The sequence below is a fragment of the Pistacia vera genome, unplaced genomic scaffold (assembly GCF_008641045.1).
Source record: "Pistacia vera cultivar Batoury unplaced genomic scaffold, PisVer_v2 Contig260, whole genome shotgun sequence".
NCBI classification, from domain to species: domain Eukaryota; kingdom Viridiplantae; phylum Streptophyta; class Magnoliopsida; order Sapindales; family Anacardiaceae; genus Pistacia; species Pistacia vera.
Genome location: NW_022196069.1, coordinates 1,280,298 through 1,295,000, shown reverse-complemented (window position 1 = coordinate 1,295,000; position 14,703 = coordinate 1,280,298). Strand labels below are relative to the sequence as shown.

Sequence of the window (14,703 nt, the reverse complement as noted above, 5' to 3'; positions counted from 1 at the left end):
CTTCTTCTTCTACTCCTAGAAGAATATTTGTTTGATCTAATAAGTCTCAAGAATCGGGACAGATTAAATGCCATTGCCATCCAGCTCTCTTATCAATATGTTCGTTTCAACATTCACAAAAAAAGGAGCCCTTCCCCTAGTTACTGAGACAAGAACCAAAACATTTCACATTGCCTTACCAAATAAAATTTATTCCTTTAATATTATATGGATGATTAATCAGATAGGTGATAGTCCTTTCCTTCCTAGCAGGACCCCCGCTAGCTGGTAGTAGTGTGTTTAGTGAGGTTAAAAGGATTCTGGGACCGATTAGATTAAAATAGCGCAAATTACAAAAGGTCAATCAGTCTTTTAGGTGATAGGTTCTTTTCTCTGAAGTGGGTTTAGTTGGGATTTCTATTTTGTACACATGATGAATAATATTTTTAAGATTCAAAGTTGTTTCCAAATACATCATAGTTGAAGTGATTCGCCATATGTAAGTATCTATAAACTGCTATGTATAATATTAACCTGCAGAGAAAGAAGTTGGTAGAGCTAAACTGATATACATATACATTAATTCTATGTAAAAATATAATTAAAAGTCATCCCAGCTTGCAGGCAAAAGTTAACTGATTACATAATGCTTTCATAATACATACATATATATATATATATATATAAGCATATTGTATATGTATACGACCATTAGCTAAAATTATTACCTAGTTTAGTTTCTGCTGGACATCGTTTTTGGCGAGTATTGAGAATTTCTGGCTAAGCAATGAGTCGTTTCTGTTTCGTTAAAGGTTGAAGGTGAGCTGCATTCAATATTCTTTTTCCATATGGAAACTGTGTTCTTAATTTGAAGTGGATAAATAGCATGCATATTAGTTTTATCATCACAATCACCTTTATTCAAGTATATATTATCAGCCAACTGGGTAAAACATTAGAATAATAATTCTGCTAAAGCATGGAGTTGGTTGAAGAAGATGATGATACCGAACAAAACTGATGACACAACTTTCCTAACTTCCAGTGGTTAATTTACTGATCTAACAGCAACTCGATCCCTTTAGGTTTAGCCTTAATTGCTTCTCTTCTTTACTAATACACGCCGGCTCCTTCACTGCATATTGCCACCTTGAATTTCAGCACATCATCTTGAGTAAACTCCTCGATCAACTGGCCTGGTTCACCAAAATATCGACCCTCAAACGTCTTTTGATTTGTTCTTCAATATATTCATCCACACGAATCTTATTAACTGAAAATCAACATATAATTAGATCCTGCCGAAACCTTTACTGGGACAATATCTAGTTTTTGAGAGTGGCGAATTGGGGATGAAATGGTTGCACATGCACAATATAGAAAGGGAGAAGCACCGGGACACAACTGATACTTATGCACTTAATTCTGCCATACCCATGCATAGTTTTTCATAATATTTAAAAGAGAAACGCCAAAGATCAAGAGGAAGACACCCTTAACTCGTTGAGCACCGAGCAACAAAGAACACAAATGGCTGCCCACAGTTCCTCCTACAAAACAAAATCCAAAAAGATGACAGTAATTTTACGCGTATGATATTAAATATAAATTCAAGAATCCAATCATCAAGACCAACGTATAGTTCAACGTGAAATACTTCATATGGATTACAGAAAAGCATTGTGAAATACGACAGATTAATTGGTGGGTTAAAAGTACAAAATTTTCAAGCTTTCTCATTAATTTTAAAGACTTCTGTTTTGGCATTACTAGGCACTTCACATTAAAATCCAAATCCAAATCCAATCCCGCCACAGTTAAGTGAAACATTGAATCAAATGTTTTGGTTTTTTTTTCTCTTTTTGATGAATTATTGATTAGGCATGTACAGACATGTTCAACGTAGCTCAACCTCCACCCTGGTTTTATGGAACCAGTTCTCTATTTTGATTTGGCTTTGAAATGATATATCGTGATGTCTAGCTAGCAAATAAAGAAATCAAAAGCAGAATGTGGGCGCATTAATGTGGACATTTTAGTACATTGCCAAGACAAAGAAAATCTGTACCACGATCATCTGCCTGCCTATTAATTTACATATCAACTATTCCATTTATGTTCCCCATCAATCCATATGGACCCTGCTGCGGCATTGGAAATATCTGCAGATGATCAATTTCCAGCAGAAATTTCGCTGTCCTTTGACTCTATATTTCTTTACGTTGATACTTGATTTTGACACTAACTATTCACATGTATAAAGTGCTAAGCGAATTTAGACATTACACGTAAACTGGAAATGAAAATAAATAAACCAGAGATAATTTTTAAAGTGGTTCGGATGCTTAAAGTGAATCATACGTCCACTATCTTTTTATAAATAGAAGGTTACAATCAGGTCGCAAGTAGCGATAAGGGAGATAGAAATACAGTGAAGGAGAGAGAGTGTTTATACTATCAGAAAAACCAATATGGATTATGAGAGGGGAGCTCTCTATTTATAGTAAGAGATTTCTGAGCAATGATTACGAGTCTACCAACTGGCAGGTGTCATACAGTTCCTACCATGCTTCCCATTGGCTAACTGCACGGTAAATATCCTTAAATTGCGCAAGGCTTGGGCAAGTGAGTGACTCCCAACTACTCACTAGTCATACCTTTATCTGTCAAGTTGATGACAACCTTACTCTTTCTGTCCTTGGACAATGTGGCAGCACCTAGACGACACAATGCCTTCTTGAACTTTAATTGGTTCTTGTTGACGTGAGTCTACGTCAACCCTGATTTTTTAGACACAACACTTTCACTTTCTCACAATACTTTCTTTTATTTTCTTACCAATCAAACACGCCCTCCGAATTGTTTTAAAACTAGAAAAATCAATAAAGATCATCTTAGGCCTTCACTTCTTTTCTTTATTCGCTATTTTCTTATTAAGAGATTTGTAACATTCTATTTAAGTGATTTTTAGATTCAGGAGGACCAGTTTTTAAATTAGAAAAAGTACATGAATGGTTTTCTTCCCAAAAAAAAAAAAAAAAAAAAAAAATTTCGAGCCCTAATAGGTTAGGCTAACAAATGAATGTTCTTCCATATAGCATAAGCCCATTTGATGGATATAACATCATCTAACAGCTCCTCTTGCATATGCCTCATAGAAATTTAATTATTGAATATGAAAAAGTCTATGGTATTACATTGNAGTCTTATCCTGACTAATCGGTGAGCAACTAGCCCAATTGTTTACACCTTCTACATCGTTATTTGTTATTGTTTGCGATGGTGTGTTTTTTGGTTGTTGTTGACATCCTGATAGCCATATTTTGGAGCCTAAAATCTTGCCTACCACCTGCTCGCTGAAAATCCCCAACTACCTGCCTGCCTATGTCTAGTCGAGCAACCTGCACCAGCACGTTCACACCAGTACAACCAAAAAAACGGTTGCAAAGTGGTCATTTGCTCGAAAACGCGGTGGACTTTTCCAGCAACTTGTGAGTGATCAAACTAGGGGTGTTCAAAAGAACCGGTTGGAACTGCAACTGGCGGGTACCCGAGGTTTGGTTCCGGTTCTTACCCAGAACTGACCATCAATAGGTAGGTTCCGGTTCCACATTTTTGGAACCGTTATGTACGGTTACAGTTACGGTTACGGTTTCGGTTTCGGTTTCGGTTTCGGTTTCGATTCCGATTCCGATTCCGATTCCGATTGTTAGGAACCGGAACCAGGAACCGAGGCTAATATAAAATAAAATTAAAGATTAGAGGGGGTTAATAAAAACTTTTGTAGAAAAAGTAATGTGAATACATTTATATTTATATTTCATAACATTTAAAGTAAGTTGGTTTGACTTTTGAGAATTTACCTTTACAAAGTAATAGAATTTGTAATTTTGAATTTATAATTTGTAATTTTATTTTTGTTAACAAGTGCCAGGTGGGGGGGTATTTGGAAGTTTTTAAGGGTTTTTTTGCCATTTTAAAAACTTTTAGGGGTCATTGGAATTTTACAAAGTACCCAGAACCAGAACCAGAACCAGAACCGGAAACGGAATCGGAACCGGAACCAGAACCGAAACCAGAACCGAAACCGTTATTATAGGTTCTGGTTCTAGGTACCTAGGAACCGAAACCGTCGGTTCTGGTTCCAAATTTCAAGGAACCGTCGGTTCTGATTCCGGTTCCTTAAAACAATATAGGGTAGCTAGAACCGAACATCCCTAGATCAAATGACGGGGTGATATGAGTTTTGAAGAGAATATGATGAGGGGTTGAATGGTGGTGGTGGCACAGATTTCAGATGGCATAAACACCTAGAAACTGGACAAGAATAAGGGAAGTTGCCCAAAAATGCAGGTCACAAATTTGAGACGTTGGGGTTATTTTAACTTTTTAATTTAATTTGAAATGACCAATTTAGCCTTTAACTATTAAAAGAAAAAAAATGTCAATTTAAGAGTGAGAATCTAGAATTTATGAAACCAAGGGTACTAACCTAAGATTTCACTAAACCTTTGGTGGAAATATGTCCAAAAAGAAGTTCTTTCTAAACATATAAAATATATGAATTAGTTTTCTTTTTCTTGGTTTATTAGACTTATAGAATATTTAATGGATCTTAGAGATTAGTTGAAATATGTGTAAACCGCCCTATCGAAAAAAAAAAAAACAAATGTATTTTAATGAATTTACAGAAAAATATAGCAACATTTAACATCATAATTATTGTATTCAGGGGCTGGGCCTACGTGAAATAAGTCAGTGGGCTAAAGTGTGGTCTACCTATTAATGCTTCTACATTAAATTTCCTAAAATAAAATCTCTCCTTTCACATACTTCAATTTTTTACTTTATAATTTTCTCTATTTAATATAACCATATATATACTTGAATTGAAAGTAGATTTAAATTAAATTATGAATAATTTTAATATTAAAATTAAATTTACTTTAGTTTGCAATTAATGTTCTAAAACATCTTGTTTAAACTTTAATGAACTTCCATTTACAAATGTTATTCAATAATTAAAATTAAAAATTTAATAATTAAACACTTTTGTATGTTATCACATTTGCCTTAAAATAAAAGACACCCAATCCTTCATTTTTATTTTTATAATACCATAATGACTTCTTTCTTATCATTATAAAATTCTGATTAATATATTTGATTATATTATTTATTTTAATAATAAATTATTACATATTAATACATATATATTAGAAATAATTTTTAGTTATATTTAGAAACAAACAAAAATAATTAATAATCTCTATCCCAAATTAATTATATACATATATTTTATTAAAAAAAGGAAAAACCAAGTAATAATAGAGGATCCGAAACCCGAAGGAGCCCCACATTTTTCTGAATCTCTGTCTACTCGGGAGCAAACTTGGCTTCCACCAGTTCACTACTTCTCTCTTCTTCCGATTTCGCTTCCATTCAGGTCTTTGCCTCTTCGATTTATTCGTCTTTTCTGTTACTCGCCGATTCGCCTTTGTTTTCGATCTGTTTTCCTTCTTTTTTATCATTTGTTTTTGTTTTTTCCTTCTTCTCGATTCGAGGCGGTGTATTTCAATCGAGCTTCGATTCGACTAGGTTTTGCCTCTGAGGATTCAAATTTTAGGCTTTTTTTGTTTGGTTTCTGAGAATATGATGCAAATTAGCTTGAGCGCATGCGGTATCTACAACAATTATCGGAATTTAAAGTGATGATTAAGCGTTCTTTTTCGTTGATGTTAGCTGCCAAACACATTTTTAGGGTTCTTTGATTGTTGGTTTCAGAGCTAGGAAAGGGGAATTTGTGAGAGCTCTCGAGTTAGGTGTGTTCTAGCTTTTGTCTATTTTTATGAGCCATAATTAGGGTTTTTGTGTTGAGATTAGCATGAATTAGTGCCGATTTCTTACTAGAATCTAATTGAGTTCTTGGTGTTGTGTTTTTTAAGTTGTTGTACGTTATGGTTTAAGATGGTTTTTGCTTTATTTGATTCAGTTGTGATAAGGTTGTGGTGTATACTGAGAGTAATTTTCATCTATATGATTTTGAGCTGGTATGACGGTTGATTATTGTGATTTTGCAGATTCTGGGTTTTCTGGGAATTGAGAATTGGGGTTTGGCAATATGACGATGAATGAACGGAAGACGATTGACTTAGAACAAGGATGGGAGTTTATGCAGAAGGGAATTACAAAGTTGAAGAATATTCTGGAAGGGCATCCCGAGCCACAGTTCAGTTCTGAGGACTACATGATGCTCTATACGTATCCATTTCTATGGGATTTTGTTTGTTAATCTCTGTTGATTAAACTTATTTTTTTGAGTAGATCAAAATTTTTATAGTTGTTATCGTTGCTGCTTTTCTTAACTGCGCATATAGAACCATCTATAACATGTGTACACAGAAGCCTCCCCATGACTACTCCCAACAGCTATATGACAAGTACCGAGAGTCATTTGAAGAATACATTACCTCCACGGTAGGAATTTTGGTGTTGATGTAAATCTATATATATCTCAAATATAATTTTCTTTGAATTTAGTTTAATTTTCACCACAGTTTGCAATTTGAGAATTAAGGTGCCATAATTTTTATGACTAAATTGCTTCCATGACCAACAAAATTGCCCTGGTTATGCATACTTAAGTTTGCAATATTTCAAAATCGAGTCATAAGCATGTCCTAATTAGATTAACTTCATCATCCAACTTCACCTTTTATTGTATATGTATTACATTGATGTACATTTAATGTATGCAAAAAGATATTTGTTCAGGGTGTGAGCTAAGATGAGTACATGGGGATTTGTTATTTTTGGTTTTTGGATTGAAGTATTATATATGTAAACAAATTGCTGAGACATCAACAATATGCTTTCCCTCACTACACTGTGGTTGAATAGTCTTATTGTTGGAATTGACGATAGATATTTTCTTTCATTCATTGATTTCTTTGTTAACCTTTTTACACTATTTTTTTTTTTTAAACATTGTTCCCATTCACTTCTTTATTTGTGTTTCAGGTATTGCCATCTATAAGAGAGAAGCATGATGAGTTTATGTTGAGAGAGCTTGTAAAACGGTGGGCAAACCATAAGGTTATGGTCAGGTGGCTTTCTCGATTCTTCCATTATCTTGACCGTTACTTTATAGCTCGGAGGTCTCTGCCACCCCTTAATGAAGTTGGGCTTTCCTGTTTCCGTGATCTGGTATGCCATGACTGAACATGGTGCTATTGCATTTCCCGTTTGTATTTGTTTGGATTATTCTGTTCCTTTCTTCTAGAAAGCTATAGCTACTTAGATTTTTTTTTTTTTTTTTTTTTTTTTTAACATTTACTTTTAGTTTAGTTCTTCCGTATGATGTCAACTCTCCTTATAACAAGTCATTTGACATTGTAATGTTATGGGTATATTGTTTTAATTTTAGGTCTATCTGGAGTTGAATGGAAAAGTAAGAGATGCTGTAATATCTTTGGTATGTGTTGTTTCTTGCCAAAGTTCGCACCATGCATTTTAATTATTCAGCTAAGATTTATTAACAGAATTATTTTATATTAGATTGATCAAGAACGTGAGGGTGAACAGATTGATCGAGCTTTATTGAAGAATGTTTTAGATATATTTGTTGAAATCGGGATGGGGCAAATGGATTCCTATGAAAATGACTTTGAAGCAGCCATGCTTATTGATACATCTGGATATTATTCTCGGAAGGCTTCAAGCTGGATCTTAGAAGATTCTTGTCCAGATTATATGTTGAAAGTATGCTTTAAATGTTCTTGTTACATAAAACTTCATATTTTGTGTATTCCTAAATGATTCTAATGTGTCTGTTGGTACTTCCAGGCTGAGGAGTGTCTGAAACGGGAGAAGGATAGGGTTGCTCATTACTTGCATTCTAGTAGTGAACCAAAGTTACTGGAGGTTTGCCATAACGTTTAATTTAATATATCTATCATTTTTAGAGTAGTTAGTCAAATGGAGGATGTTTGTCTAGGTTTCCAAGATACTTAATTCCTTAACTTCATCATGTATTTTAAAGTTCTTCCATTTTATGAAGCCCCTATTCAAAGATTTATTTTTCCATCTGTATTGTTGTTTTTACAAGTCTATTTTCTCCTTTGCAGAAAGTTCAACATGAGTTGTTGACTGTATTTGCTAACCAACTGCTTGAAAAAGAGCACTCAGGATGCCATGCACTGCTTAGAGATGACAAGGTATTAACTGAATTATCATATATTTTAAATACATGCTGTAGATTGGTTGTAATTTAACCAGTAAATGCTGTGATTTTCTTCCTCTTTTCTGAATTATGTTTTAGGTGGAGGATTTGTCAAGAATGTTCAGGCTCTTTTCTAAAATACCTCGAGGATTAGACCCAGTTTCCAACATATTTAAGCAGGTGCTTTATATTTTTATTGAATTAAAGGCAACTCCAGTGTAGTTTTTTTTATTCCTTTTGTTTTTTGCACATTAATTCTCTTTCCTTCTGTCTCCCTGTGCAGCATGTTACTGCTGAAGGTACAGCATTGGTTAAACAGGCTGAAGATGCAGCGAACAACAAGAAGGTGTGTATATGTCTGTTCGTCGTTTAATTAGCTTACACATGAAGACTCCTTTAAAGCCATACATTTACAATTGTTGGCATTCATATCCGAACGGTACTTTGCATTAATTGGAGCATTTATCTATTGCCTGAAGATGAAGGCATTAAAATTTTTGTTTTTGGGATCATCTTCAAGAAAGTTTATTTCTTTTCTTAATTATTGGAGTTTCTAGTTTAGATTTTGGGCATTAATCTTTCTGCCTTGGTGCTTCCTGGGATACTTTCTGTTTTCTAGGGCTTTGGGTTTTGTGCATGTAGTAATATTTGTTTATGTACCTTTTTTGAGTTTACTTGAGCAAGACTGCGATAGTCTTTGAAAAAAATTGTTAAATTTGGTGTCTTCATACAACCTAGAGATTATTCACTTCTAGTGTGCATTTGGTGTGGGATTCTGTTTCTGACTACCTGTAGGATATACACCTACTCCACATTGGAGAGAACGAACCTAAGGTGAAAGTTCTTTATATGTGAAATCCCTCTTAACCTTACAAATATCAGCTGCTTTGCTGGGTATGGCACGTTTCACACCTGCCATGTTTTACTTGGTCAAAATTAGCTTTTAGATGATGGGAACAGTTACTGTTACATGTATACCCAAGTAACAGGTCTTCACTCCACCGTGTTCTTTTCTCTTGCCTTGCCTGGTCCAACCCCTCTGTGTTTGTGGCAGGTATGGGAATGGCTACAGGGCAGGGTTGGGGAAGGTGATATCCGGTTGGTTGCCTACATAAATTTTTGGAGTTGAATCTTTAGCATGATGGGGTATTAGAAAGTGCGTAGCTCTTATGTCCAATTTAAAGCTATGGGCCTGCACAGGTTGAGACGACTTCTTAACTTGTAACATTGTGTTGTTGGTAGTTGCTTGGTCCTTTCTGTCATTTTATTTGGAGTCTTTGCCTATGAAACTTCTTACAAGCATCTTTTTTATAATAAAATTAGAAAAAATGCAAGTTACTGCATGCATTTAGTGAAGATGCTCCTTTGGATGGAAAATAGAAACAGTGTAAAATCATTTCAAGCACATTATATTCAATAATTGTTCCTAGTGAAGCTTAGGTCATACCGTGGTTCTCTTCACTACATTGAGAAGTTGAAGTTGCTGAGTGACATGATTGACAATTTGGTTTATACTATCAGTAACTTTAGCTACAATGGAAGAATCTCCATGTGTTTTTCAAGCTTGTCTGGTCCAAGATTTTATATGTTCTAGTATACAAATGAAGAAATATTATGTTGTAAATAAAGATATTATGTATTCAGAATTAGCTTTATAATGCCATAAGGTAAAACTTCTGGTTGTCTTATTATATAGCTGACAAGTTGGTGGAACTGACTTAAGGAGTTTTTATTTCTATTTTAGCTGGCATATCTTTTATGCTGTACTGCAGTGTGCTTGGCTTCTTTTTAGTGGTGTTTGTGTAGTCCACCATGTCATTTCTATATAAAAGTGCATATTCGTGGCATATTTGTTAGCAGGCACCATGGATTTTCATGCCAATAACTGTATATATATTTTTTAACAGGCTGAAAAAAGGACGTGGTTGGTTTGCAAGAACAGGTAAGGGTCTGTTTGGTATACTATTTTTATCCTATTTCCAATGTTATTCTCAAATAACTGTTTGTTTCATGATTTAGGAAAACTATTATATTTTATTCATTACTTTTAGACCCCTTAGTTTTTAATTTAATTAAACACTCCAAAAAAAGTTTAAAAATTAACAAACCCCCCCACCCACCCACATTTGCCATTCCTCGGCCACCGCGGAAGGTGCGGAATCTGGTATAATGGAGCACTACCGGCTGGATCTTGCCGTAGTGCACCGATCTATCATTTTCCAGCCATATCTACCTTGGATCTGGCCGTTTGGTCATCAACGACGACCATATCTTTGACTGCACCAAACATGGCTAGATCTGGCCGTCAATGGCTAGATCCACGTGTATTTGGCTGGAAAAAGCCATCTTGGCGCATGATCGGCCAGATCCAGTCGGTCGAGCGTCGATACGGAAATCGGCCACCCTCCGACGGTGGTGGCCGCTGCCGTTTTTAATGGTGGGTGGGGGTGTTTTTGTAATTCTAAATGTTTTTATTAAGGGGGTGTTAGTAAATTAACAAATCTAGGGGGTGTTTTGTAATTTTTAAATCCTACCTCGTATTTCCCACCCACTCTAGAAATATCAAAAATACTATCTAAAATACTAAAACAAACACACCCTAAATTTTTGCACTTCTATTTCTATTGGGCATAAGGACTGCCTGCGAGGGTAGAAACTAATTTTCTTGTGGTTTTCAGGTTTTTGTTAGGAAAGTGATTGAGTTACATGACAAGTACCTAGCATATGTAAATGATTGTTTCCAGAACCACACTCTTTTCCACAAGGTCTGTAATAGAGAATTGGTTCAAAATTTTAACATCACATCCAGTAGTTCCTGTATAATCTGATTGTTTTGTGTTTTCCTGCAGTCTCTTAAGGAGGCTTTTGAGGTCTTCTGCAACAAGGGTGTTGCTGGAAGCTCAAGTGCAGAACTCCTTGCCACTTTTTGTGATAATATTCTTAAGAAAGGTGGGAGTGAGAAACTTAGTGATGAAGCAATTGAAGAAACACTTGAGAAGGTCCGTTGCATTGTTGTGTAGTGTTGATATAGCTTCTGCAGACATGATGTTAAACTTTGTAATTGAATTTGTCATTTATCTACAGGTAGTGAAGCTGCTTGCATATATTAGCGACAAGGATTTATTCGCTGAATTTTACAGGTATATGCCATCACTTTTCCATTGTGAATCGCTATGTAATAATATTTTTAGGATAAAGTCATTTTAGAAATATTAACTTTACATTGCATGGCTGCTGGCAGGAAAAAGCTTGCTCGGCGGCTTCTTTTTGACAAGAGTGCTAATGATGACCATGAGAGAAGTATTTTAACAAAGCTGAAGCAACAGTGTGGTGGTCAGTTCACCTCCAAGATGGAGGGGATGGTCAGTACACTTTACTATCCTTGGTGAATTGGAAGTTTTCAATGTTAAATGCAGATACTATTGGAAACATTGAGAGGAAGGGTGATTCTTTATTCTTTGTTCATATGTATGTTTGTTTAATTTTTACCAGGTTACGGACCTGACATTGGCGAAGGAAAATCAGAATAATTTTGAGGAATATCTAAACAGTAACCCAAATGCAAATCCAGGGATTGATTTGACAGTTACTGTTTTGACTACTGGCTTCTGGCCGAGTTACAAGTCATTTGATCTTAACCTTCCAGCAGAGATGGTAGGCTCATAAAATTCTTGTATAGACAAGAAACGTTTTGTTAGATGTGAAGCCCATATATGCTTATTTATTTATTTTCACTTTTTCTGTACATTAATATTACTCTGTTGAAACTCTGCTGCTTTAGGTAAAGTGTGTTGAAGTATTTAGAGAATTCTATCAGACAAAAACCAAGCACAGAAAACTTACTTGGATATACTCACTGGGTACTTGTAACCTCATTGGGAAATTTGAAACCAGAACCACAGAACTGATTGTCACAACCTATCAAGTAATTGGCTCAAGCCATTTTTTTAGGTGTGGGTTCTGAGGTGGGTTTCTTGATGGCTAACTCAGGATTTTTTGGTCTGCAGGCTTCTGCCTTGCTACTTTTCAATTCCTCAGATAGGCTGAGTTATTCAGAGATCATGACTCAGTTGAACTTGACTGATGATGATGTTATTAGACTGCTTCATTCCTTGTCATGTGCAAAGTATAAGATTCTCAACAAAGAGCCAAACACGAAAAGCATCTCTCCCACCGATCACTTTGAGTTCAACTCCAAGTTTACTGATAAAATGAGGAGGATCAAGGTTCTGTAGCTGTTTCTAAACTCTTGTTCTGGTCTCTTTTTTCTAATTACTGATTTTTCTCTAGGATGATTTGTAACATGTTCAATTTGCAGATTCCTCTCCCTCCTGTGGATGAAAAGAAGAAGGTGATTGAAGATGTTGACAAGGACAGACGGTATGCGATTGATGCCTCAATTGTTCGCATCATGAAGAGTAGGAAGGTTTTGGGGCACCAACAGTTGGTGCTGGAGTGTGTTGAGCAGTTGAGCCGCATGTTCAAGGTTTATATGGCAATTTTTTTTGTGTTGTAATGTATCTGCCTTATCTTTCCTCATTTATAACTCAGTGTTAATTGAAATGTAAAATTTTGCAGCCTGATTTCAAGGCAATTAAAAAGAGGATTGAAGACCTCATCACTCGGGACTATCTCGAGAGGGACAAAGCTAATCCCAATATGTTCCGGTACTTGGCATGATCCGGTCTGGGTTCAACATGGAGTGGTGACTATTGCTGCTGGAAAAAGAGGGCCAGCTCATGGTGGAAATAGGGCATATAAAACAGCCATAGCCCGAGCCACAATGAGTGCCTCCTTTGGTGATTACTCTGGAGGAGAACCTGCGATGCTTGTAAATTTTGTCGATGGAGCCAGGTGTGGAGAACACAACTATAGATTGTGAACCGGTGGTGGAGAAATTGTTATTAATTTCATAATGTGGTTCACTTTCACCAAGGGACCATGCAGATCTGTCTTCTTATTATGCAAAATCCATTTCATGACCTAGTTGAAGTTTGTTTGTGAATTTATATCTTGCTTTCCCTGCGCTAAAACGTGTATTTTCATCTACTAAAATTGCATTTTGATTGTAAGCTAAGAAGTATCAAGTGGAATGGAATGTCTTTCTTTCAATGGGAAATCCATGCCTCCCATATTTTATGCTTCCTTCAATTTATTCTTTTAGGGGGAAACACTCAATTCCTAAATCAAAGGCAATGACCAAAAGATATTAACAAGGAAATATGCATTGAAATAGCTTGTGTGACGTTGGAATGCATTGGAAATGGAAAAATTGAACATGGAAGTAGCTTTCAGCAAGATTTGGAGCTTGGCCATTGTGGGTATCATGAAAATTGGTGTTTTTATTTTTTTTCTTTTCAATTACATTCGATATACTTTTTAATACAGTAGAATCTCTTTGTGGTTATAATGGTGGGATCAAACTAATTTTATTATTATAAAATAATTATAACTTAATAGAAGTGTAGTTGAAAAAAATATTCTTTTAACTCAGTTATAATTAGTGCATGTGGTATAGACTATATTACATAAAATATGTACTAAATTAGTAATTAATTAATGAAGCATGTCAAATCTAAGGTATAAACGTTAATAAAAGAGATAAACATAGATTCATGTGAAAATGTTGTAAACATGTTTGAGAATCTAGAAATATTTTGATTTTAACAAAAAGTTGGTGAGTTATCACGTATCTGCAAGTTCAAAAATGTGGTAACAATTCAAAAGTATAAATCATTGTCTCAAACAACTTGAAATAAATATTTTATTTCATCTTGAGTCTTTAACGTAACATATCATATATTTTTTTACTATGTGGAGACAAAACCTTCAAATAAGATCTAAAAAAATTATAATTGACTCAAGTTGGGACCAGAATTTTTTTATGACTATATAGATGTTATTCTTATATAGAATCATTGTTTTAAAACCCGGACCGGAGGGCAACCCGTTTTGCTACCTGGGTCAACCAGTCCAATCGGTTGGACCGATGATGTCAGTGACAATTTTATTTTAAAAAAATTACATATTAATCCGTTAAATTTTAATATATTATAAAGATTCTCCTAAAAAAGTTAAAATAGTCCCTCAAATTTTTTTTATTTCAAAAATACCCCAAAAAATTACCAATTAATCCCTAAACTTTTGACATATCTCCGAAACACACCTATAAAATTTATTAACCCTTATAATTTTGAAATATTACAAAAAACCCCCTTGAGACTTGAACCAGACCGGAGAAACTGTCGGCTCTCGGTCGGACCTGCCAGTCCAGTCCGGTTTTTAAAACAGAGTATAGAATATCACGAAATAGATGTTCTACTATCGTAAACAATTGTTCTTCGGTACAAAAGCGTAATTGTGATCAATTGTTTGGCACACTACCGCAAATTCAATATGCTTTATTTACCAACCTACGACATTTTAAGCACTCTTGACAATTGCTCTTGTCACTTTCTCAACTTCAAGTTCAAAGTGTTTCTACTTTAACGTCCATTTCAAGC

At 35.0% G+C, this 14,703-nt stretch overlaps 1 protein-coding gene across 1 annotated transcript; it reads left to right on the top strand.

The window, feature by feature from the left end:
* Positions 1-5,439: 5,439 nt before the first annotated feature.
* LOC116132775 (cullin-1-like) lies at positions 5,440-13,319 on the top strand. Its single transcript, XM_031418446.1, is given in 20 exon segments — positions 5,440-5,801; positions 6,060-6,240; positions 6,357-6,456; positions 7,000-7,185; positions 7,406-7,453; positions 7,537-7,740; positions 7,825-7,902; positions 8,106-8,195; positions 8,300-8,380; positions 8,484-8,550; positions 10,108-10,142; positions 10,879-10,965; positions 11,050-11,199; positions 11,285-11,340; positions 11,442-11,562; positions 11,693-11,854; positions 11,982-12,125; positions 12,208-12,426; positions 12,519-12,686; positions 12,779-13,319. Coding segments are annotated over 19 exon segments (2,238 nt in total). The 5' UTR covers positions 5,440-5,801; positions 6,060-6,100; the 3' UTR covers positions 12,881-13,319.
* The last annotated feature ends 1,384 nt before the right edge of the window (positions 13,320-14,703 follow it).